Source organism: Syngnathus floridae, chromosome 15 (assembly GCF_059516105.1).
Source record: "Syngnathus floridae isolate MCC-2025c chromosome 15, RoL_Sflo_1.0, whole genome shotgun sequence".
Lineage (NCBI taxonomy): Eukaryota > Metazoa > Chordata > Actinopteri > Syngnathiformes > Syngnathidae > Syngnathus > Syngnathus floridae.
This window is the reverse complement of record NC_142427.1, coordinates 3,651,051-3,675,006: the sequence shown is the minus strand read 5'-3', so window position 1 is coordinate 3,675,006 and position 23,956 is coordinate 3,651,051. Positions and strand designations below refer to the sequence as shown.

The following is a 23,956-nucleotide window of genomic DNA, read 5'->3' as shown; positions in this document are numbered from 1 at the left end:
TAGTAATTGTCTGAATTCTAGTCACATGTTTTGAGGGACCACAGCAACAACACTATATTTAATTTGCAGGCCATTATTTAGTATGATATGACAGTGTCTAGCTAAGTAGACTGTTCTATCAAAAAAATGTGAGAGTGAAGGAGGAGGTTTGATTTGTAATCTGACATTTGGGTCCCATTTTGAAGAGTCTCTGCAGGAGCATAGATTGTTTTTGTTTAAAGATATGTTTAACAGTTTATCTCGGTGCAGTAAGGATATAGCAATTTTGCAAGACTTAAAATTAAAAATTAAAAAGCAAAATTACATTCTCATTTTCCCAGATGAGAGCAAAATTGAAAGATAAGGAAGACGAAAAAAAGATAAAAAAGAACTTGCTGTTGCACTAACAGGAAGATGATGACAGTGTCAGCGCGAGCTCGCTTAAGAATCGCAGCTAAGAATGTGATGAATGAAGATGAGAAAAATGATCAAATTACAAAGACAGATGTTGTGGCACGGCAAAGCGAACCATCCTTTCCGTCTTTGTACCCCAAATTAAACAACTAATTGCTTCCTATAATTTGAGAGGTGATGAAGTACAACAGGTTTTCATGGCATCCTTAACCAAACATTCGGCAAGCGTTAAAGGCACCTGGAGTCCTTTTGATCTCCAGGGCCGTCCATTGGAATATAACAGGGTGCCATTACAAATACAAATTGACCAACTATTGGGCAGGATAAAAATAAAATTCCAACGTAGAGCAAATTACACAGACATTGGCCGAACTAAACAAAAACAAGATAAGTTGTTTGAAGACTTTAGACACAGACCAGAAAGAGTGTTCAACTTATGTCAATGATCAACAACTCAAAAATGCTCTACATGCAAATTTGCGACCAGTATTATGTCGACAACGAATAAATTCGACAAATTTTTTCCCTATAAAATGGTGCCGTTTGGGTTTGAAGTATATGGTCGCTTCAAAGGAGGAAAAGCATGATTTAAGATACGCGATTGATCAATGAGAAGGCTATCCCTTGTGCCAGGGGTGTCAAACTCATTTGTTCGCGGGCCGCGGTGTAGTCATGGCTTCTTTTGGAGGGCTGGTATGACTGGTATACCCGAGTAGATGTGTGAGCGCCTCATATTGTGGGAGTTGCAAAACAAGCTGACGAGTAACTCGCTTTCAAATCAGACAAATACGAACTGGTCTAATATTTAAACTTACAACATTATTAAGAGGGAAGATAATTTGCAATTCGAGTAATGACATGAATATGAAGCACAATTTGACACCTGTGCCTTATACAAAGGTAAAGTAGGATTAGGAATTGCTTGCAATATAATTACAAATTAGTTAACACCTGTGTGATTGATTGATTGATTGATTGATTGATTGATTGATTAATTGATTGTCAGATTGAGTGAGTGAGTGAGTGAGTGAGTGAGTGAGTGAGTGAGTGAGTGAGTGAGTGAGTGAGTGAGTGAGTGAGTGAGTGAGTGAGTGAGTGATACGGTTTTGCAGCTTTTTCACGAGGCAATTTAAGACCTCAGAGAGGAAAGTTCCCGACTCTATTGTATCCGTTTCAGACAATACATATGGTTTATATCCAATTACATAAATGTGAAGGGAAAGAATATTGTTTTTTCTGCATTTATTTGTTTTCTGCATTTATCTTATTGTAAAAAGGTGATCTCCGCAGACCCAACCTAAGTACGGAAGGTGAGCAAAGTCTGGTAATAGTGCCTGATCCTGGTGCCAAGATCCAGGGTTGACACGAAAGCTAGCAGAAGCCAATTTCCAAGACACCAACCCGAAGCTCAGGGTGTTGACTCTGAGGAGATCCAAAAACATGAGCATTAGAGAGTCATTTGGTGAGTACTTTAAGCGGGCTGTGGCCTGCGCAAAGTCTGCCATGTGTTTTTGGTTGCTTTTGCTGGTTTGTGTTACCATTGTATTTTTTTTTTTTTTTTCGGGGGTTATTTTATTGGGAGGGATGGAGTACCATGAGCCTCGAACATTCTTCTCTCGGGCAACTACCAACGCTGATTCTAATCAATATGGCTCATGGGGAAAAATTGCTAGACATAAGCACAACACAAAATCCCCTTTTGATCATGTTTGTACACCAGACCGCGTTCCAACTTGCGTACCATGGCTTTTGTCTTGGACTTACAATAACTCATTAATGTTTACTGTGGCTCCTAATACATCTTGTTCTATTATTTTACCTATGAAAAGTTTGAAAGGTTTCAAAATGGTCACCCCGCTCTCTGGTTCCAGTGAAGAGGCTGTGTTCTTTGCTAAACGAGTGACTTTGAAGAATCAGGGCACAAGCCTCCTTTTGACTCTTACACACCCTGATGGTCAAATTCGTCCGAAGTTCCTAAGTGTGCTGTTGTTTTAATGTTAAACTCATCCATTTCACCCACTCATGATTGTTTTAAATGGGATAAGGTTTACCCTGTTGCCTCTATGACAAAATATAAACCCCTTTTTTCGTCCGATGTAGCTAAGGGTAATTTTACATGCATTAGATTACCTGGTACTGGTGAGAAGCTTGGCGCCCTACCTACTCCATGGTGTGAGTCCATGACCAATGTCACTGCCCCTTTTTTGCCCATTGCTCGTAGTGATATTTGGTTTTGGTGTAATAGTAACAAACTTTATGATAGGTTGCCTTTAAACAGCTCTGGAATTTGCGCTTTGGTAACCCTATTGTTTCCTGTTCATTTGATACCAATGTCCTCTTATGATCTAACATCTTTTGCTAAGTCCGTAGTGCCCGAATACTGGCCGAGAACGAAGCGAAACGCCGAATGGCAGGGCGCAGCTAATCCAACTTACATAGACGCCATTGGTGTTCCTAGAGGAGTACCAGATGAGTATAAGCTGGTGAATCAGATAGCAGCTGGTTTTGAATCCGCCCTGTGTTGGTGGTGTACTCTTAACAAAAATGTTGACAGGATTAACTACATCCACTACAGCGTGCAGAGGCTTGGAGACTGGACCGAGGCGTGTTTCAAGGCGGTCCACTCCCAACTGGCCGCTACTTCCCTTATGGCCTTCCAGAGTCGAATGGCCCTTGACATGCTACTCTCAAAAGAGGGCGGTGTCTGCGCCATGTTTGGTGAGCAATGTTGCACATTTATTCCAAATAATACCGCAGCCGACGGAAGCCTGTCCCAGGCCCTTGAGGGTCTGAGGACCTTGAATGGGAGGATGAAGGAACACAGTGGGGTGAACACGGAGGTTTGGACCGACTGGTTGAACGTGTTCGGAAAGTACTGCACCCTGGTTTCCTCGGTCCTGGTCTCCATTGCCGTTTTCTCTGCCATTTTGACCCTGTGTGGATGTTGCTGCATTCCTTGTCTCCGATCCTTAATTAATAAGCTAATTACAACTGCTATCTCTCCACCAGCTGAGACTTTTCCGTTGCTCCAAAGGGATGACCTTTCGATCGACGGGAGTTCTTTCTCTAGTGACGACTCTGTCAGCGAATCCATTGTGGTAAACCTGTCCGATTTGTTTCGTAACTCTGGCTTTGACGATTAAGACTCAATTTCCTCCCACGTGTAAATTAGTTCTTGCGAAATGTGATCCCTTGGCTGAAAGTCTTTTGAAGTGGCCATATGGGTGATAAGTTAGTCCCCGAGAACTTATGATAAACAGGGGGGAATTGTTAGAAAAATTGTATATATATGTTATCATGCGTTCTCTAATGAGTACTTATTCACAATGTTACTGTTCAGTATGCTTGCTGCTTTGCCTTGCTTATTCTTATCTTGTACAACAGAACAGGAGGATTACGGCTGGGTCAGGGGCGAGATGACGGTTGTGTCAAACAAGATGCTGCTGACAGCTCAGCGTCCACCAGAACAGATCGTGAAAACAACACGTCAAACGATGCGTCATGAACCTTCTGATCTTCCTTAAAGAACGTCACTTTCTCTTTTTATCTCTCAGAATATCGCTTAAACTGTTTTGCTGATATAGCCATATCTGCACGCAACACTTTGTGCGTTACTCTTTGTTTCTTTTCTTACGAGACGAAGCCACAATCTCTTCCCCCCCCCCCTTAAGGGCTAATCGTCTCACACTGTGGGTAGGGCATTTCCAAATAAAAAGAGCGAGGAGTGTAAAACAGATTTTTAGTGTATTTCGGGACTGCTGTAAGTCTGATTGCACTCCTCGCGAGAAAAGACTCAACATTCTGCCTCACTGGTTTTGTCTGCTGATCCTTTTGCTGATTCTGAACCTGACACTTGGATTTCAACATTGCTGGTTCGTGAAGCCCACAGCGAAGGTCACGAGGGAATTGCTGCAACTCTGCTGAAAGTGAGAAAGAGAGCATGGGTCATCAAGGGACGACGAATTGCTCAAAAGGTCATTGATAGCTGTGTGACCTGCAAGAAAGCTAGAGCTAGAAGATGCCAGCAAGTGATGGGTGATCTGCCCCTGGAGAGAACCAGGCCGGCAGCTCCATTTGAGTTCACAGCAGTCGACCTGTTTGGACCATATCAGGTCAAAGATGATGTGAGGAAAAGAGTCAGATTGAAAGTTTGGGGAATTGTATTCTGCTGTATGGCTAGTAGAGCAATCCACACTGAGCTGGCCAACACCATGTCGACTGAAAGCTTCCTGATGGCTTATCAGAGATTTACAGCAATTCGAGGACATCCTAAGAAGATTTGGTCTGATCCAGGAACGAATTTCGTTGGAGCCAAACCTGTTCTGGAGGAGCTGTATCAATTTCTAGATGGGCTGGACAGATCTGTTATGGAGGAGACGTCAGCTCAAAATGGAACCAGCTGGCACTGGAAGATTCAGCCAGCGGATTCACCTCATCGAAACGGCGCTGCTGAAGCAACTGTTCGGATTGTGAAAAAGGCATTCCAGAGCCTGGAGAGGGACTCAGGGAATCTTAGCTACAGCGAATTTCAGACGATCCTTCAGCTTGCTGCAAATCTTACAAATGAGCGCCCCATTGCTGCGAGGGTACAGAGCCATGAAGACACTGTGCAGTACATCACTCCCAATGCACTCCTGTTGGGGCGAGCATCAATGAGAGGTGACTGGAAAACATTCGACTTTGGAAGATACCCTTATAAGAGGCTGCAGGAAATGCAACATCAGGTTAACATATTCTGGAGGTCCTGGAGCCAACTCACCGGTCCTAATCTGTTCGTGAGGAGTAAATGGCACACCGCACAGCGGAACGTCGCAGAAGGAGACATTGTTTGGCTGTGTGACCAAAATGCGTTGAGGGGCAACTTTAAGCTTGGGAGAGTCATCAGTGTCAACCCAGACTCCCGTGGCATCGTACGGGATGTGACAGTCAGAGTTGTGAGAACCTCCTGCGCCCCTGCGATTAGACCCACAACATCAGCATCCAAGCGTCCTACATCCAGCATCCAGAGGGATCATCAGTCCACAATTCTTCACCGGGATGTCCGACGACTGGTGGTTTTGCTAGCAGTGGAAGAGCAGACAGAAAGCCCGAAATAGAAACCCTGACCACAAGTCATTGTCTGCGATCTTTCCAGCGGTTTCCGTGGGAAGATCGAGTGGGAGGTGTTGAGACGAGTTGCAAGCCGCATCCTCTCTGCCTGGATGTGTCTCAACCACACAGAAGGAGGCAGGCTGTTGAGAGCACCAGGTGGGGTTAATTAAGAGGGAGAGTGGTGGAGCTCATGGTACCCTGCCATGATTTGGACAAGGCAGCATTTCCAAAGGGCAGGACTGCAGCGGAAAGCTTGGAAAACGAAGCAAAAGAAGGAGCCGGTGAGCCTCTGGACATTTGAACATGGGGCTACAGCCCGCATCTGGGTGGCTTTGGAAATAAATATGTAAAATTGATATGGGTTAGGATCATGCTAAACATTATGGTGAAATCGTGGTAAATTATGTGGTGTAATTTAAAAAAGTAAAAGCTAAAAAAGAAATCGGGAAAAATGTTTGTGTGTACTTACCGGGTTGAAAGCTGTTTGGCTTCATCCTGTCTTAGTATTTAAAAATTAAGTATTTGATTTTGGGTTGTATTGCTTGATCATGGTTTAGAGTTTGACCATCTATTTGTGTTTATTTTAAGGTTTTTCACCTGTGTTGGCTGTGTTGACTGTGTTGGCTGTGTTTGGCTGAAGATGAAAATAAACCAAAGACAAGGAAAAAAACCAGTCATGATCACTGTGTGAAGTCCAGTTCAAATCCTTTTGTCCAAGCGCCTTTCAAGTGGGGAGCTGCAGTTTAACCCCACAAAAGTGTGGGCCACTTGACAGTATGTATGTATGTATGTATGTATGTATGGATGTATGTATGGATGTATGTATGTATGGATGGATGGATGGATGGTTGTTAAACCGCCCACCGTAACGTAAATTCAAATTTTAGTTTGAAAGTCTGCGCCTCACTTCCGTCACACGTGAAAGTACTTTGGCGTGACTTTTTCAAGTTTGTCAAGTGGGAGGAGGAAGTGCTCCGGCGTGGGGAAGAGTTGAGCCAGTTAGTATGCGCTGCCTGCCGATCGGTGACGGGCAACTTTGGAAACGGCCGCTGCGCGGACGGCAGGCTGCAGAGGGGAATGGACGACATGTGGATCTCCGTGGCGACGTTGGCGGGCGCGGTGCTCCTTTGCGAGCTTGTCCGCCGCGCGGCTGCTCGCTGCCTCCGGGGAGCCGCCGGAGCTCTGGCGCTGGAGGCAGCGTCCACCTTCCAGCTTTGCTGCTGCACGCACGAACTCAAGCTTCTGGCGGACTCAGCGGGGCTGGAGCCGGCCTACGGCCTGACGCTGGGCTATGCCATCACGGTCGTCCACTTGATGTCCTTCCGCGGAGCTTCGTGTAATCCCTGCGGTGTGGCGGAGCGCTTTTACCGGGGGACCTGCCAAGGCGGCGCGGCCTTGGCGTTCGTCGTTGGCCAGTTCTTCTCCGCGCTGGCCGCGCGCTACGCCGCGCTCTGCGTGTGGTCGCTGGGGCTGGCGGAAGTCCATGTTCGCCACCGGCGCTTTGGCTTCAGGTGCTTCGATCAGCTCGGTGGCACCGTGGTGGAGGCCGCCGCCGTGGAGCTCGCCTGCGCCTTCGCCGTCCAGACGGCGGCCCTTCACATTCACAAGGTGGACGACAAACTGCGTGTCCACATTTTTGCAGCGCTCATAACGGCGCTGGCATACGCAGGTGGGTTCTGCTCACGTCCCCTGCAGCCGTACATGCCTGAAGTCCTCTTGAACAAAGAAATATCCCATAAAGAAAAAGATGACAGAGTGTGCAACGGGTTAACGAAGCACAAACAAAACAGACTATTTTCCTTAAATTTTGCGTGGGGTGGGGGGCCAGCTTCACGCAGGTCGGGTAAACAGGTTCACATTTAATGGACATACTGCCAAAAATAAATATAAAGCTCTAAGAGCGGAAGCAAGGCAAGATGTCAAGTGGAACATTTTCTTGATCAAGCTCCAAAATGTAATGTGAAACATTTTCTTGATCAATCTGCACAACGTAATCCAACCAAATGTTTACTCGATAAACTGTTTGCTTGTTTTTAGAAAGGTTCAGTTTTCCTCTTGTAATTTTGTTGAAATGACAAGATATAAACTTTGTTTCATGACAATATTTGCTGTGCGTAAATATTAGTGAGGATCTCTTTTTTTTCCTTTTGAGGGGGAAGCATTTCAGGGGCCCTGTTTAACCCGGTCCTGGCCTTCTCCGTCAACTTCCCCTGCAGCGGCCACACATACTTGGAATACTGCTTTGTTTACTGGTTGGGACCTGCCTTGGGTATGCTTGGCTAACAGCTCATTAGCTTGTTCACAAGATGAACGGAACATTATTTGTTTTTCTGTTGTTTTTTTTTCCCCACAGTTGAGTAACTTTGCAGTTGTGTGGTTGCCCGCAGGGGTCGCCAGCTGCATCCTTTTCTTTGAGAAGATCCTCCCATTCGTCTGTGGGACCCACACAGTGGGCCGAGGCGCCGACAACGAGCGGAAATCGCAGTAGGCCAATGATGGCCTGAGCGCTGCACCCAAATACGACTTGGACGAACACCGTTGCCGTGAACCGTGTGAGGCTGTTACACAATGTCACCTTTGCACCGTAGCACCGCAAACAGACATGGCTTCGACTTCCGACTTTGGATTCAACGCTTTGCAAAAATCTCACACGTGTATGTGTGAGCGAGGAGAAACATTATTTTTGCCACAAGCCACTGTTTGAAGGCTAATTGCTTTAGCTTAGCATGTTGAGACAAACCAGAAAATTCAGACCATAGCAGGCGCAATAAAGTCTCCCAATTAAAGCCACATTATTCCAATTTTATTATGACAAATGCTTGTAAGAAATAGCAATTGCAAACAAGGGTCAGCTTGGTTTGATCCTGAAGGATGGGGTTGGGGGGACTTCTTCTCACGTTCAGTCTGAGGTAATAGCCAAGAGAATCCACTCAGTCTTTTCCTTAGTTATGGAAAATGGTGCGCTCTACCCACTATATCCAAAAAACAAACGCAATGATGGCGTCATTGAGATTGTTTTACTCTCAAAACGTAAAAAAACAACCATACAACAGATAGTTCAAATGATTTTGTATACAATATACAAAAAACGAGTTATCGTTTCATATCATTTTTCACACCTTCACATATATGTATGACGCCACGTATAAAAACGAGGGAGTGGTGTTTTGGCACCTCGCCGAATTAAAACTGGAGCTGCGCGAGGAATGGGCGAGCTGGACCTTTTTGTTTTGACGCAGGATAATATTAAGAGGAATATAAAAATAATGGAAATGGTACACGACGATTTGGATTCCTTTACAACTGTTCATTATTGCAGACATAGTCCACGAGGTCAGTGACGCCCAGCAGGTCATCTTCGTCTTCGTCCTCCTTGGCGGCCTGTCCATTGTTGCGCTCCGACAGCTCAGTTGCCTTCTCAGACACCTTCTTCTCCTCCCGAACCTTGTCCTCGAGCGCCTCGCCTTTGTCCTCGGCCTTGCCCTCAGCCTTATCCTCGGCCTCCTCGTCGTCGTCTGAGTCGATGCGGTTGACCCGTTTCCGGACAGGCCGGTCCTCCTCCGTGGAGTCGTCCGAGCCGTGCTCCAAGTCTTCCTCTTCGGACCCCCTCCGGCGTTTCAGGGCCAGGCAACGTGGACGCTGCTTCCCAGACTCCCTTAGCTCATCTTCAGAGGAGTCGAGCCACCGTCGGGTCGGCCGCTCATTGGAAACATCCTCGGAATCTCCGAAGAAGCTCGCTGCCGACCAAGACAAGGTAACGTTTGGACCAATGTGATATATTAGAAGCCACTTTACTTGCCTCTTACCTGGCAGTCACCTCAGCTAAGTAAAAACAAACAAGCGGTTGATTAATCCTGACCTTTGCCATTATCTGTACCTTCACTTTCCGAGCTGTCCGGCCGTCGTCCAGGTTTGTTTTTCTCCCGGTGGCTTCCAGCCCGGGACCCGTCCGATTCGGACGTCTCGTGGTAGTTTATGTGCGCCTTGTGACTCCGCCTGGAGCGTCGCCGGCTCATGTCCAGGTCGCTGTCGCTGTAGTCGCTGGAGCCTTGGCTCGCTGCGGAGACACGTCGTTAGCGACCGAGGCGCCTCGCGGACGGATGGCGCATGCGCATAGCTCATACCCATTTCCTCCTCCTCTTCGTCGTCCTCGTCCGTCTCCACTTCCTCGTCATCTGAGAAGCCTTTGGGTCTGCGGCGCCTTCGGGAGCCACGTCGGCGCGCTGGCAAGTCCTTGGTACGGGACTCGGCTGAGCGCTGTTTCCCGCTGCCGTCAGAGTCGCTCTCGGCGGCCGTCTCATTGTCGGACACGGCAAAGTCTTCCTCTGAGCTGGAGGCCCATTTGAGAGTGTGCCCCATAGTCAGTATTTTTTTGCGGCTCAGGCACCCATTAGTCCTGCTTTACCTTTCACTGAGGCAGAAGTCGTCCTCGCTCTCGTCGTCGTCCATGGTGCTTTCGCTGTCCAGGTCGTTGAGGCGGCGGTGCCGCCGCTTCTTCTTGTGCCGGGTGGCTTCGGGCCGAGGGGCCCGACCGTTCTCCTTGCTCTCCTCCGACTGGATGATGGCGCCCATGTCCTTGCCCCCCGTGATGTTGGCCATGTCTTTTCCGCGACCAGCGCCTGCCGAGCGAGCCATTAATGCCTTTGGGATTTGGCCCTTGCTGACGCTTTGGGCGCAATTTGGCTCACCTCCTCCCTCGGCTTCCTTGACGTCCTCTTCGATGGCCCCTTCGATAGCCTCGTCAAACTCGTCAAATCTGTAGCTAATGTTCTTCTTAGCCCTGGTGGAGCGACGCCCCCAGCTCCTCCTCCGCTTGGCCTCCTTCTCCTTCTCCTTCACCATCACCTCTTGCTTCTCCTCTTCCAACTCGGTCTTAGCGCAGAAAGCAAAATCAGGCCACGGACGCCGCGATGGCGGCTTTGGCGGCCTCGGCGCTTCCTTACTGAGGGCGCAATTATGTTTTCCACGCTGATTCCGACATAAATGAGACGCTCCTTCCTGGAGAAGGAAAAGGGGAAAGGTGAGGCCCGACAGCAACGGGGTGCGGTGGCGTGACTTTACCTTCTCTCGGCCCGCTGTTTCCTCTTCAAGGCGGCGTCGAGGCTCAGCAGCTGCTCCTCCAGGTTGTCACACAATTTTTTCTGCAGAGGCGGCCAGTCTGGCTTTAGAGGCAAAGACAAGCGAAGCTTGCGCAAGCGCTGCCAAAAACGTACGTGCTGGCAGGGTGGGCAAAACCACTCTCCGTCAGGGATGAGCATGAGGGGTGGCCTCAGGCAGGCCGTGTGGTAGCCACTGTCGCACCAATCGCACAGTAAGATCTGCGTGCGCAAAACAGGATGGCAAAACTTGCATCCTTGCGCCTGTCTGCTTTCTACCAAACAGCGAGCGAGCGAGCCAGCGACATGGGCTCACCAGCTCCGGGTGGTTGGGGAGCCCACAATGTTTGCAGGGGTCGTCGTTGGGCGGCAGCTCGTCGTCCGAGGACGAGTCGGAAGCACCTCGGCGCCTCTTGGCTCCTCGCTCCACCTTGTAGTCCTCGTCACTGTCGTCCTCTTCTTCCTCGCTGTCCTCGGCCGACTCGTCATCATCGTTGGAGCCTTTCCTTTTGTGGTGGCCGTGCATGTTGGACCAGCGGGCCCTTCGCCGTTTTCGTCCCTTGACAACGCAACACAGGAGGACGACTTTAACCCTCGTGGAATATAAAAAAAGTACCATATTTTCACGACCAAAGGGTGCGCCGTACTAAAAGGCGCAGTCTCAGTTATGTGTGCCATTACTGTATTTAACACATATATAAGGCGCACTGCATCATAGGGCGCATGCATGCCATGAATTACGGTAAACAAACAAAAAAATGCCACAGGAGCAAGAAAGTGAGTTCGGTTGTACTTTATTCTACTGTTTAACCATATACTCTACTATACTCACATTATTGTTGATCGATATTCATACGCAAATCCGTCCAAGTCCTCATCTTCTGTATCCAAATTAAACAGTTGTACAAGTTCGCCATCTGACATGCCAATTTCCCTCGTCATTGTCTCGTCGTTGTCACGTTGCTCTTCGGCAATGATCCCGGCTTTCCAGGAAGCTTGAATTGTGCCTCGTAAGCATGTCTCTTTGTCTATGCCATTTTAGAAGGTCCTAATGCTGTTTTCTTTGCACAAACGATTGTATTGATTTATCAATGGGGGCGGAGGTGCGTACTTTGCTCAAACAATAGTATTTATTTACCAATGGCGGCGGAGGTACGTACTCCTCTACGTGTTACATTCAGTCGTCTGATTGGTTTACCGCCCTGATCGACGTAAAACGTAATGTCCTCTGATTGGTTCATCGGGTGCCTATATATTACGTCTCTGTGTGGCGGAAGCCACACAAAACAATGGCGGCGAAGGTACGTACTCCTTTACGTGACACGTCTAGTCCTGTGATTGTTTTTTTGGTCCCGATCTACATGGCGGAAGCTACACAAAACAATGGCGGCGAAGGTACGTACTCCTCTACGTGTTACATCTAGTCAACTGATTGTTTTTTTTGTCCCAATCCACGTCTACGCCTGTATATTACGGAAGCCACACAAAACAACTACCGTATTTGCCGGTGTATAAGTCGACTCGGTGTATAAGTCGACCCCCTAAAATTCGACGGAAATTTACGATTTTATGATATATCCTTTGTATAAGTCGAGCTCAATTGTTGCATTATATTAAACTTCAAAATTCAATCAGAAATATGCGAAATTTATTGACGAAATGTGTTCAAATTCGCGAGTTTGTAGCGAGCGATCTATACGCCATTTTAAATATTATTTACTTCATGATCCTGTGATATTACGCGCCGAGAGAGACTAACAACAATGAACATTCTTAGAAACTGGTTTATTTTTAGTTAAGAAACAACAAATTATAATTATAAAGTGATTGCCGTTACATAGAGTTCAAAATTCGTCTTCATCGTCGCTATTTCCGAAAAGCATTTGGCGAATATTTTCTAAGTGCCAACGGCTCTTGCGCCATAAATAGTCCGCCTCGGCTGGTTCCCCATGTCGGCCACCACAAGTGAAAATTCGGCCTCTTCCCCAGGAAGTCTGGCCAAGTTTGGCGAATATTTCTAAGTGCGAACGACTCAACCGCCGTAAAGTGTCCGCCTCGGCTGGTTCCCCGTGTCGGCCACCACAAGTGAAAATTTGGCCTCTTCCCCTGGAAGTCCGGCCAAGTTTGGCGAATATTTTCTAAATGCCAACGACTCAACCGTCGTAAAGTGTCCGCCTCGGCTGGTTCCCCGTGTCGGCCACCACAAGTGAAAATTCGGCCTCTTCCCCTGGAAGTCTGGCCAAGTTTGGCGAATATTTTCAAAGTGCGAACGACTCAACCGCCGTAAAGTGTCCGCCTCGGCTGGTTCCCCGTGTCGGCCACCACAAGTGAAAATTCGGCCTCTTCCCCTGGAAGTCCGGCCAAGTTTGGCGAATATTTTCTAAGTGCCAACGACTCAACCGTCGTAAAGTGTCCGCCTCGGCTGGTTCCCCATGTCGGCCACCACAAGTGAAAATTCGGCCTCTTCCCCTGGAAGTCTGGCCAAGTTTGGCGAATATTTTCAAAGTGCGAACGACTCAACCGCCGTAAAGTGTCCGCCTCGGCTGGTTCCCCGTGTCGGCCACCACAAGTGAAAATTTGGCCTCTTCCCCTGGAAGTCCGGCCAAGTTTGGCGAATATTTTCTAAGTGCCAACGGCTCTTGCGCCATAAAGAGTCCGCCTCGGCTGGTTCCCCATGTCGGCCAGAACAAGTGAAAATTCGGCCTCTTCCCCTGGAAGTCTGGCCAAGTTTGGCGAATATTTTCTAAGTGCCAACGACTCAACCGCCGTAAAGTGTCCGCCTCGGCTGGTTCCCCATGTCGGCCACCACAAGTGAAAATTCGGCCTCTTCCCCTGGAAGTCTGGCCAAGTTTGGCAAATATTTTCAAAGTGCGAACGACTCAACCGCCGTAAAGTGTCTGCCTCGGCTGGTTCCGCCGATCGGCCAGAACAAGTGAAAATTCGGCCTCTTCCCCTGGAAGTCTGGCCAAGTTTGGCGAATATTTTCTAAGTGCCAACGACATTCATTTAGACATGGCGATTGAATGTTTACGTACCGGTAGTTATTGTCATTGCTTGACGCGCGATGACTCGCACATTCGCTCAATACCCAGTACTTCCCCCTAGCAGTCATCGTCGCTGCCTGGCTTTCGATGTCCGTTATTGAGGTGAGAATATTTGAAATTGTTGCTGAGGATGCGTGTTAATGCGACGAACGCTTTATAATGATTCAGTTTCTCGCTGTTTGATAAGCCTGACGGACGCACACCCACGCACAATGAGATGCATGAGAAACGGCCTTGGTTACCATCACATTTGAAGCGATGAATACGAAGTTAAATTTTATGACTCGGTGTATAAGTCGAGGTCGATTTTTTTCGGTCGATTTTGGATCGAAAAAGGTCGACTAATACACCGGCAAATAGAAAATTTGAACCGGGCGGCGTGCGCGAGTGCGCGGCCCGCTGGAAGTCGAATTAGGCTCCGCGAGTTCATCCGCGGTGCTTATAAAGTGCTGATCCGCTCGGCCGGAGCTATTTTCGGCCACCCGGCGCGTGCGCACGGCCTCCCGGCTGTGCCGGGCGGCGTGCGCGAGCTCGCCGGCTGCTGGAAGTCAAATGAGGCTCCGCGATCTCCTCCGCGGTGCTTACAAACAGCTGATCCGCTCGGCGGGAGCTATTTCCGGCCACTTGCCGCGTGCGCACGGCCTCCCGGATGTGCCGGGCGGCGTGCATGAGCTCGCCGGCTGCTGGAAGTCGAATGAGGCTCTGCGATCTCCTCCGCGGTGCTTATAAAGAGCCGCTCGGCGGGAGCTATTTCCGGCCACTTGGCGCATGTGCACGGCCTCCCGGTGGTGCCGGGCGGCGTGCGCGAGCTCGCCGGCCGCTGGAAGTCAAATGAGGCGCCGCGATCTCCTCCGCGGTGCTTATAAACAGCCGATCCGCTCGGCTGGAGCTATTTCCGGCCACTGCGCATGCGCACGGCCTCCCGGAATTTGAACACATTTCGTCAATAAATTTCGCATATTTCTGATTGAATTTTGAAGTTTAATATAATGCAACAATTGAGCTCGACTTATACAAAGGATATATCATAAAATCGTAAATTTCCGTCGAATTGTAGGGGGTCGACTTATACACCGAGTCGACTCATACACCGGCAAATACGGTACTTGTTTTGCTGACAATGGCGTAGTTACAGAGAAAAAAAAACCTAAACGCAAATTTTGTCCCATGTTGGGCAGTGCTTTATGATCACTGAGTCAGTTCTGAATATTTTTATTACTTTCAATCACTCCAAATGTTCAGTGGCATCAGACCTATTCATAAATGTATAATTTTTCAATTACTTAATTATATCTGCCATCTTTGCCATCTGTGGACATGACTATTTTTATGCAAATATAAAGGTGTATGGTGTATATTAGAAAATAAATACAATTTGAATATTTTCTTGATTATAGCAAGGTGATGCACTGGGTAGCATGTCTGCCTCACAGTTCAGAGGTTGTGGGTTCAATTCCCCCTCTGGCCCTCCCCTGTATGGAGGTTGCGTGCCTGTGTGGGTTTTCTCTGGATACTCTGGCCGCTGGAGCATTCCAAATTCCCCATAGGTGTGAGTGCGAAAGATTGTTTGCCTCCGTGTGCACTGTGATTGGCTGGTAACCAGCTCAGGGTGACCCCCGCCTGCTGCCCGATGACTGTCGGGGTAGGCCCCAGCACGCCTGCAAACCCCCCTGGAGACAAGCTATACGGTACATTATTAGCGCATTTGGAGGCTTTTATGAGTAAACATGCCGCTTGAGTGCATAAGAAATGTCAGCATTGCAAATAGCCCAAATCTTGAGTCTGTATTTTGCCTGTATTGTTTCACGAAACGAGCTGCTCATCCATGAAAACATCGCTGCTAGGTTCAGGGTTGATATTCAAGCAAGTGCATCGTTTGAATTCTCAGCCCTCCCTGCACAGAGCTCTTTGAAGTTTTGAGGCATTTGAACATGCAGATAGACTGAAAAAGTGACACCATACAGGCTGATCAGATACCATATTTTTCGAACTATGAGTCAGTTTTTTTCATCGTTTGGCCAGTGGTGCGACTTATATGTGAAATTATTAACACATTATTACTTGATCAGTAACACATTACTTACTTACGAGGATAGTTTATCACTTCACATGTTATTTTTATTTTACACCACATAAGGGCGTTCTAGAACTGTGGAATAATTGGAACTGCAACTGACGGTGAGTCTGACATTTACTGACTTCCACCATCCACTGACTTCCGGTGTCAGCGGAGTTGTTTATAAGTGACACAGAGTACGATGATTTCGATGCATTTAATGATTTGGAGTGACACGGATGGTTTGATAAACTTGTTATTTATGTTATAGTTATTTGATATATAGTTTATATATAGTTATACGGGCCTGTGGAATAATTGGAACCGACACTAACGACGAGTCTGACGTCAGCGCTGCATTTACTTCCGGAGTCAGCGGAGTTGTGTCTAAGTGACACAGAGGACGAAGATTTCGATGGATTTAATGATTTGGAGCAGGGGTCACCAACATGGTGCCCGCGGGCACCAGGTCGCCCGTGAGGACCGCATGAGTCGCCCGCAGGACTGTTCTAAAATTAGCTCAAATAGCGGCACTTGTCAGTGAGCTGCATCTATTTATTTTACAGTCAAATCTCGGTTTTTGAACGTCCCAGTTCTCGAAAAAATCGGAATTCGAACAAAAAAATTCGAGATTTTTTTTGCTTCGGTTGTTGAACAAAATTCGGAGGTCGAACCTCGCAAGATGAGCCGGGAGGACCCGAGAAAACCCAACCATGCGGCCCAGATGCCGACTGACTCCGTTGTTGTTGTATTTTCGTTACTTTGAGGATTATATAACCCCTAATCATGCCTCCAAAGAAAGCACGTGGGAGCAATAAAGCCATCCTAAAACACAAAGACGCTCCTAAAGCAATGCGACAGTGAACGCCTGGCGCGCTGCGGTTGCGCGATCGGACCAAATTAAGCTCCCTGCGCACTGCGGGCCACTTAAAATTTGGAAAGTCCATTAGGACTTTAAAAATATTTGCTAAATTTTAGCGACCGCTCTGTCACAATAATGCGACCAGCGCGGTGCAGTTGCGGGGTCGGCGGCGCGCTACGGTTGCGCGTTCGGCGGTGCGCTGCAGTTGCGCGATCGGACAAAATTAAGCTCCATGCGCACTGAGGGTCCACTTAAATTTTGGAAAGTACATCAGGACTTTAAAAATATTTTCTAAAATTCAGCAATGGCTTGGTCACAATAATGCGACCAGCGCGGTACGGGTTGCGCGGTCGGCGGCACACTACGGTTGCGCGTTCGGCGGTGCGCTGCAGTTGCGCGATCGAACAAAATTAAGCTCCCTGCGCACTTAGGTCCACTTAAATTTTGGAAAGTACATCAGGACTGTAAAAATATTTTTTAAATTTCAGCGACGGCTTGGTCACAATAATGTGACCAGCGCGGTACAGTTGGGCGGTGGGCCACGCGCTACGGTCTCGCGTTCAGCGGTGTGCTGCAGTTGCGCGATTGGACAAATATGCGCAAATGAAAAAATGCTTTAAAAAAGCGTGTTTATTTTTGTCTTGAAACGGATTCATTTATTTTCCATTATTTGTGATGGGAAAAATTCGGCCGATTCGCTTCTCGAACCACCTTCTGGAACGAATTGTGGTCGAAAACCAAGGTTTGACTGCATTTTTGCTATTCTTGTTAAAATCACACTTACATGTGAACTGGAAATGACAATAATAACACATAGTGAAAGCCAAATTGAGCAAATTGGCTATTTCAGAAGTGTGTGTCAAACTGGTAGCCCTTTGCCTTAATCAGTACTCAGGAAGTAGCTCTCGGTTTAAGAAAGGTTGGTGACCCCTGATTTGGAGTGACACAGATGGTTTGATAAACTTATTTGTTATAGTTATTTAAATAACTCTTAATACGTTACGTCAGCCTTGTTCTCAGTTCCTCTTTTATGTGTTTATGTAACGTTAGCATACTGTACCGTTCAGCCTGTTGCCTATTAATGTCTGTTCTTGGTGTTGGATTTTGTCAAATAGAGTTCCCCCAAAAATGCGACTTGTACTCCAGTGTGACTTATACATGTTTTTTTCTTCTTTATTATGCATTTTATGGCTGGTGCGACATTTACTCCAGAGCGACTTATAGTCCGAAAAATACGGTACTTAATTTGGCAAATCAACTTCCACCAGCAGCGATGCAATGTAATGGGTCCATGCAAACAATGTGCACACAAACACTAAAACAAACGCAGCCACGCACCCACACACAGAAACTCCAGACACACAGACAAACTCCAGACACTCACGCACTCTCTCTCTCTCGCACGCAGGCACGCGCGCGCGCGCACGCACACACACACACACACACACACACACACACACACACACACACACACACACACACACACACACACACACACACACACACACACACACACACACCAGGAATTTTGGGAGAAATTTTAGTAAACCAAAATCACATTTATCATCGGAATTTTCCCATTGCTCAGCGCACGCACGCACGCACGCATGCACGCACACACACACACAACCCTTCTCCCAATCACGTCCGTTTTTATGGCGTAAAATTGTTCTAATGTGTAGCCATTGCTATGCATGGGAAAGTCTTTGGCGCTACCTGGTGGCTAAGGGAGTGTAAGACCTCAGAACACACAAATTTCCTGTTTTTGCTGTCATGCATCATAAAAATTGTGATTTATAATAGGAATCAATTTGATCAATGTGTCACTTATATGCGTTTTAGTATTAAATGACATATTTCCTAACTGCAATGGTTTAAAAATTGCAGCTTGGTGTCATTTTGAACATTGACAAGTTTTAACATCCTGAGTGAAATTTCAGCCCCATAGTTGCTTTTTTAAAATGGTTTAGATGAAAAAAATTCAAACAAAAAAAAAACCCCATCATAAAGCCCAAAATGGAACCATGTGTTCCATGAGCACTGGCGTCCAACGCTGCTATCTACTGGTTTGATTTCAAGCCAGATGGTCGTTGGCCACCCATTTGCATTGAAAACAGGAAGCTGAGGAGGCAAACTCACCTTTGGCTTGGGATGACCATCCTGGTCCACCTTCTTGTCTCTGGGCTTCCTCGCAACCTCTTCCACTTCTTCTTGCTCCTCACGAGGCTTCTCGACCTTCTTGTCTCGGAGCGCCTTTAGCGCGGGTCTGGCTATCCGGGGCGAGCGTCTCAAAGACACGCCACCCGTGTTGGAGTCGGACTCTGAGTCACCTCGCTGCTCCTCCTGTTGGAGTTTGAACCAGCGTTGGTGGGCCGCCGCCGCCGCCGCCACCACCGTTGAGACTCTTGTCCGGGCACCAATGGCCGCCTCTTTGTCGGACTCTTCTCCCTCACTTCTGCTGTGAGCTGCCCCGGATTGCGCCTGTGCCGCCGCATAAAGCTTTTCACTTTGACACTTTGGCAAAGTCTGGGTTGGCTCCGCCTCTTTCTGGGCCTGGCTTTGCTGGCTCGCCACCTTGCTTTTGTCCCCCGCTGGCCAACTTTGTCCCAGAACCTCGCCGTCACATCCTTCCAGCGCCAACTTGGGATGAATGATTTTGTTGTGTTGGGGAACAGGTTGAGCCTTTTTGCTTTCTCGGCACTCTGTGTCCGGCGGAGCTAGGTGGCCGCTCTGTTTCCTGGAGTCATGATGATGGTTTTGGTCTTGCGGTGTTCTTGCTGGACTTTTGCCGTGGCTCTCTTGTGTCTCCTCAGTATGGTGGTCGGCTTTGGCTTTGTTCTGTTCGCTTCTGCAAAGTTTTCCCATTTGGGACTCGCTTTGGTGTTGAAGTGTGGTGTTCTCTGGTGCGCTCACCTCTTTGTGGCTTTTGGTGGCATCGCTGATCTCTGGCTGGCTTTTCATTGTGTGTTTGTGGCTAGCTTTTCCGTCACCGACTTTGGTTGTTTTAGATCCAACGTGTGCGCTTTTCTCTGTTGTTCTGGGGAGCTGTTCTGCTTGGGCCTCCTTATTGGATTCTTTCTCATTGTTGCTTTGAGACACCTTGCTGGCGTCTTCTCTTGCCCCGGCGTCATTTTCTTCAGTTGTGTCAGTGGAGTTGAGTGTTTTGAACTCTTCTTTCCCTTTGGAGAGTTCCTGGCTTTTAGAATCCTTTTGACGGTTAATCTCTGCGTGGTGCCATTTTTCATCCAGTTTCTCTGCCACCTGAGCCCTTGCGGAAGCCCTGAGACTTTTAGGCTCACAGTTTTCAGACTCACTCTTGGATTTGCTTTGGGTCGGCTCCCGACTCAGCGGCGGATCAGCGCTCGTGGGCAGAGGCTCCATGTGGCCTTTTCGGGTCCCGCTTTGAAGCCCCGTTTTCAACAATGCATCAGAAGTGTCGTTCTCCGACGTGGTGGCGACTTTGGAACGGGTTGATTCCTTTCTGCTTTCTTGACATTCAAGTTGGACGTCTGGCAAAACTCGGTTGGCATTTTCCGATTCTTTATCAAACTGGTCTTCCTCGCGTTTGTTCAGGGCGGCTGCAGTGTTCTGTTCCGTATTGTGATTGCCTGCCGCTTTTGTCGATTTGGATAGATCAGAGGACTCTTTTCCTGTCGCATTTTCACTTTTGTCCTCTGGACATGGGAGTGTTTTCTCTGTGTCTATGTCTTTGTTTTGTGATGATGGCCGCTCAGGTTCTACGGCGACTGAGTCGCAGGGGGCTTTAGGCGCAAGTGTATTGCGTTCCTTTTGTGGCTCTTCCCAGTCAGGTTGGGCAGCGATGGCTGCTTCTTCTGCCCATTCAGATGTCAAGCGGTCCATCGCAAGCCGGCAGGTGGCGTCCGACTGGCTTGGCCTTTGGGAATTAGCCCCCGAAGGTCCATTGGCTTTTGCACCCCTGTCAGCGGCCTTCTCCTGGCGCAAGTCTACAGCAAAGGCCCTTATGACCGTCGACTCAGAGGATTCTTGCAATTCGGGCCTTGCGAGCTTCTCTGAGTCTTGGCTCCCTGCAGCGCAGTCGTCGTTGGACGACTGGTCCTCAGCAGCCTGCGGTCTATCCGCTTGATTCTCGCTCCTTGTTTCTTGGCTGTCCGCTTTTCCTTTGTTTTGTTCTGCGTCATTTGAATGATGACCTTTGGCTGCAACCTCATAATTTGATTTCTCCTTCTTTTTGGATGGGTCCATGTTGTCCTCCACAGAAAATTGCGTGTTGGCATCTGCTGGTTTGGGCTTTGTTAAATTGCCGTCTCGTCGGTGGTCGGACAATTTGTCATCAGCTCTCTCGGGGCGAGATCCGGCTGCTGTTTTCTGTGTGACCTTGTCCGGAGAGCAGGATTCCTTCTGTACCTTTGTGGATGCCGATTCATTTGGATCGAAGCAGGGCTGGAGGCGGGCCTCCAACGCGGGCTCTGATTCACCGTTGATGTGGTCACCGACACTACGCGTCTGTTCACACGCGGGCTCGTCTTTTACGGGGTCCTTCTGCTGAGAAAGTGGTGCGAACTTCATGCCTCTTTTCTTCAGCGGGATCTTGGCTTGCTGCATCTGTTGGATCTCGTCTAAGTTGTTGGGGGCGGCCTGTGTCTCCGTCTCGGTTTCGGACCTGTCTAGCGTCTCTTCTTTGATGCTCTGGACTTTGTTGACTAAACTATGATCCAGGGACTGCTCCGGCAGAGCTTCTGCTACGCCGTTCACTGACGATTTGATATCAGATGTCTCTGATTTGAGCTCATCGGTGTGATGCGATTTTCCGATGCTCTCCGTCTTTGGGGACATCTCAAAGGCCACTCTGGTGGTGGAATCTTTCATGTCCTCATCTGATGAGCTTTCATCTTCCTTTACTTCAGCTGAAAATAAAAAGCTCAGGTTTGTTCGTTTTCAAACGTGTTTTTTTTTTTAAAATCCAATTAATTTATGAATTTGCGTCTGTTTCCGAGCAGTTGTAATGTCAACGTTTTGGAATTTGCCGCCTATGCTGTAGAAATTCAATGTGAATTATTCTCAAAATAATAAGCAAGCAAGCGTTGACCTGCTTTCCCCTTTTCACTTTTGGCGTCTCTCTTCAGGAGTTCGGGATCAATGTGCGTCTTTAGCAGAGCCACCACTTGCGCCAAGTCGTTGCGATCTCTGCGAGAAAGAAGCAAATGTCAACGTCAAGTGAATACCGCCGCCTCCTTGTCCTCGTACCTGACAATGCACTTCCACGAGGCACCGTCCAGGTCGTCCTGCTCCTCCACATAGAGGCGGACGTTGTTGTCCCGGTCCAGCTGGAACCAGTACATCTGGCCATCTTTATCGCGGCCGATGGGCTGCAGACGCATCTTGTCCGGGTCGTCCTCATTGATGACGTTCTTGAACTTCAGGTTGTCATCGAACTGACTCTCGCACAGATACTGCACAGGCCAAATAATACACATTGGAAACTCAAGATTTTTGTGGAATTGGTGTGATGCTTTGTTTACTTTGAGGATGGCTGTCTTGCTCTCCATTGTCATGCTCTTGTAGCCTTTTTCTTCTAGCTCCCACGCCCACGCTGTGTTGAACTCTTGGCATATCTGCAATGCAACAAGCATTCAGCCTCTTCTTCTAGGGACAACAATACTATTGATATTAGATCTTTTTTTCAATATGATACTGAGATATGTTTGGAATTTGTTGTTTTTACCTTGACCAGATATTTTTCCCATCTGTCCACCGACACAGACTTCCCAATCTTTCTCAGCAACTTGACGTGGAGATCAACTAGCAACTTAGAAACTAGATGACAACAAATGTTTTTGTTTTTAAAAATATAGATTGCGACAAAGCACCATATTCTGAGGGAGAATACAGTCAAGTTAAAATAAATGAATGCATGAATAGCCATTGAGTATGGAATGAATGAATGAATGAATGAATGAATGAACTTTATTTATTTTATTGGTATTTGGTAAATGTTTAACTGCAACAAATTAAATAGGCGCTACACTAAGTCACCTACGATGCATTGGCGTGTTCAACATGAATGTAGTCAAGCTTCCATCGCTCCTCCTGCGGAAGCACTTTAAGCCAACTTTAATTTGCTAGCACGCACCGGAACTCATCGAGGGGAGCGGCTAAGCAACACTTGTTTAGTCTTTTAACAGTGATTTAACTGCGCTTTTCTGCTTCCTTCGTTGGCATTAAACACCCCGGCAGACAATTTGAACGCCCGCGACGCTTTCCGTCAAACAGCATCGCCGCAGCAACCCGGAAAACGCGATTCAACGGCCGAGTTAGCTGTGTGTTGTGTTCAGAGGCGGTGAATAAAGGCTTTTGTGTGTGTGTGTGTGTGTGGGGGGGGGGGGGGGGGGGGGAGCATAGAAAGTGCCACAAACACGCGATCAATTCGGTAAATTAACAACAAAACAACCGCGCCCATGCACATGAGCATCAACATCCTCCCAAATGTAACAGCCCGTGTTCGTTGAATGTGCATTCGAGGGGAAGTAAAGGTGAATGAAACACAATAACACAGCATTGCTAAAGTAGCTAGCTCGGTACCAGCGATGAAGTCTCTCCTCCTGCCCTAGCCCCACCCCCACCCCATCCCAGCGGTTCTTTTCGCGAGCCTTAACCTGAGGATGTGTCCCGCAGGTATCGCTCCAGCTGCGGGAAGGTGAGCTCCGGCAGGTCCAGCTGCGCCCCGTAACGCTCCAGAAAGGAGCAAATGACGGCGTAATTGGGACACAGGGCAGGGGCGCAACTCGCCGTTGCCGCCGAAGCAGCCATCTTTTTCCTTCCCTCCACAGCAAGCTGTCAAGCGAGCAAGCCGTCTGCGGAGCGTTCAACGCCATCTCCGCTGCTGGCGACAAAATAAAACACAGGAAGAGAAGGTAGGACACCGAAGAAAACAGCAACCTTGACATTAACCATGTTGTTACCATGAGTATGATGCGGATGATAATAACCATGATTTATGGACTCGCTGAAAACGTCCACGTTATTTAATAAACTACCGAAATATTTAATAGATTAGATACGTATACTGTACGGTGGGGCTATAAACATACATTACTAAAACTGACTAAAATAATTAAGGAAAGATTAATTCATTTTAAAAAATGTATATCCTTTCAACATGTATGACTCATACAAATAATGGCTATTACGTCACGTTTTGTGTGCAAAAGTGAAATATCCATAGCCATCCATCATTTGCTATGTTCAATTATGCATCAATGTCCATTAATTTAAATTCTAAACTTAATTTAAAAAATTTATTTCCCATTTGACTTATTGGGAGTATTTAAAGTCATAATAAGATTAAAATCATCAAATTATGACAAACCATAAGCATATTTTTTTATGACAGAATTAAAACAGGAATCTGAGGTTGATTGTGAATCCTGCAGAC

The 23,956-nt window shown here is 47.6% G+C and overlaps 2 protein-coding genes across 3 annotated transcripts; one reads left to right on the top strand and one right to left on the bottom strand.

The window, feature by feature from the left end:
• Window positions 1-6,433: 6,433 nt before the first annotated feature.
• LOC148385905 (aquaporin-11-like) lies at window positions 6,434-8,274 on the top strand. 2 transcript variants are annotated; one of them, XM_088397617.1, is made up of 3 exons: window positions 6,434-7,153; window positions 7,637-7,753; window positions 7,872-8,274. In XM_088397617.1, exons 1-3 carry the CDS (start codon window positions 6,562-6,564, stop codon window positions 7,970-7,972), a joined length of 810 nt encoding a protein of 269 aa, XP_088253743.1. In that variant the 5' UTR covers window positions 6,434-6,561; the 3' UTR covers window positions 7,973-8,274. The 2 variants fall into 2 exon arrangements, with proteins under 2 accessions (XP_088253743.1, XP_088253744.1); XM_088397618.1 differs by having other exon boundaries at window positions 7,838-8,274.
• rsf1b.1 (remodeling and spacing factor 1b, tandem duplicate 1) lies at window positions 8,266-23,374 on the bottom strand. Its single transcript, XM_088397616.1, has 15 exons — window positions 23,178-23,374; window positions 22,247-22,338; window positions 22,044-22,136; window positions 21,769-21,974; window positions 21,611-21,708; window positions 18,682-21,428; window positions 10,897-11,139; window positions 10,698-10,802; window positions 10,546-10,625; window positions 10,428-10,482; window positions 10,173-10,356; window positions 9,890-10,103; window positions 9,609-9,814; window positions 9,362-9,541; window positions 8,266-9,221 (listed from the first exon to the last, which is right to left on the bottom strand). Exons 1-15 carry the CDS (start codon window positions 23,329-23,331, stop codon window positions 8,782-8,784), a joined length of 5,097 nt encoding a protein of 1,698 aa, XP_088253742.1. The 5' UTR covers window positions 23,332-23,374; the 3' UTR covers window positions 8,266-8,781.
• Window positions 23,375-23,956: the final 582 nt, after the last annotated feature.

Coding starts and splice junctions, on each gene's coding strand:
- LOC148385905 (XM_088397617.1), top strand. CDS start 6,562: ATGGACGACATGTGGATCTCCGTGGCGACGTTGGCGGGCGCGGTGCTC. Junction 7,154..7,636: donor AACGGCGCTGGCATACGCAG/GTGGGTTCTGCT, acceptor TTTCCTTTTGAG/GGGGAAGCATTTCAGGGGCC. Junction 7,754..7,871: donor CTGGTTGGGACCTGCCTTGG/GTATGCTTGGCT, acceptor GGTTGCCCGCAG/GGGTCGCCAGCTGCATCCTT.
- rsf1b.1 (XM_088397616.1), bottom strand. CDS start 23,331: ATGGCTGCTTCGGCGGCAACGGCGAGTTGCGCCCCTGCCCTGTGTCCC. Junction 22,137..22,246: donor GGGAAAAATATCTGGTCAAG/GTAAAAACAACA, acceptor GTTGCATTGCAG/ATATGCCAAGAGTTCAACAC. Junction 10,626..10,697: donor TTTGCCCACCCTGCCAGCAC/GTACGTTTTTGG, acceptor CCGCCTCTGCAG/AAAAAATTGTGTGACAACCT.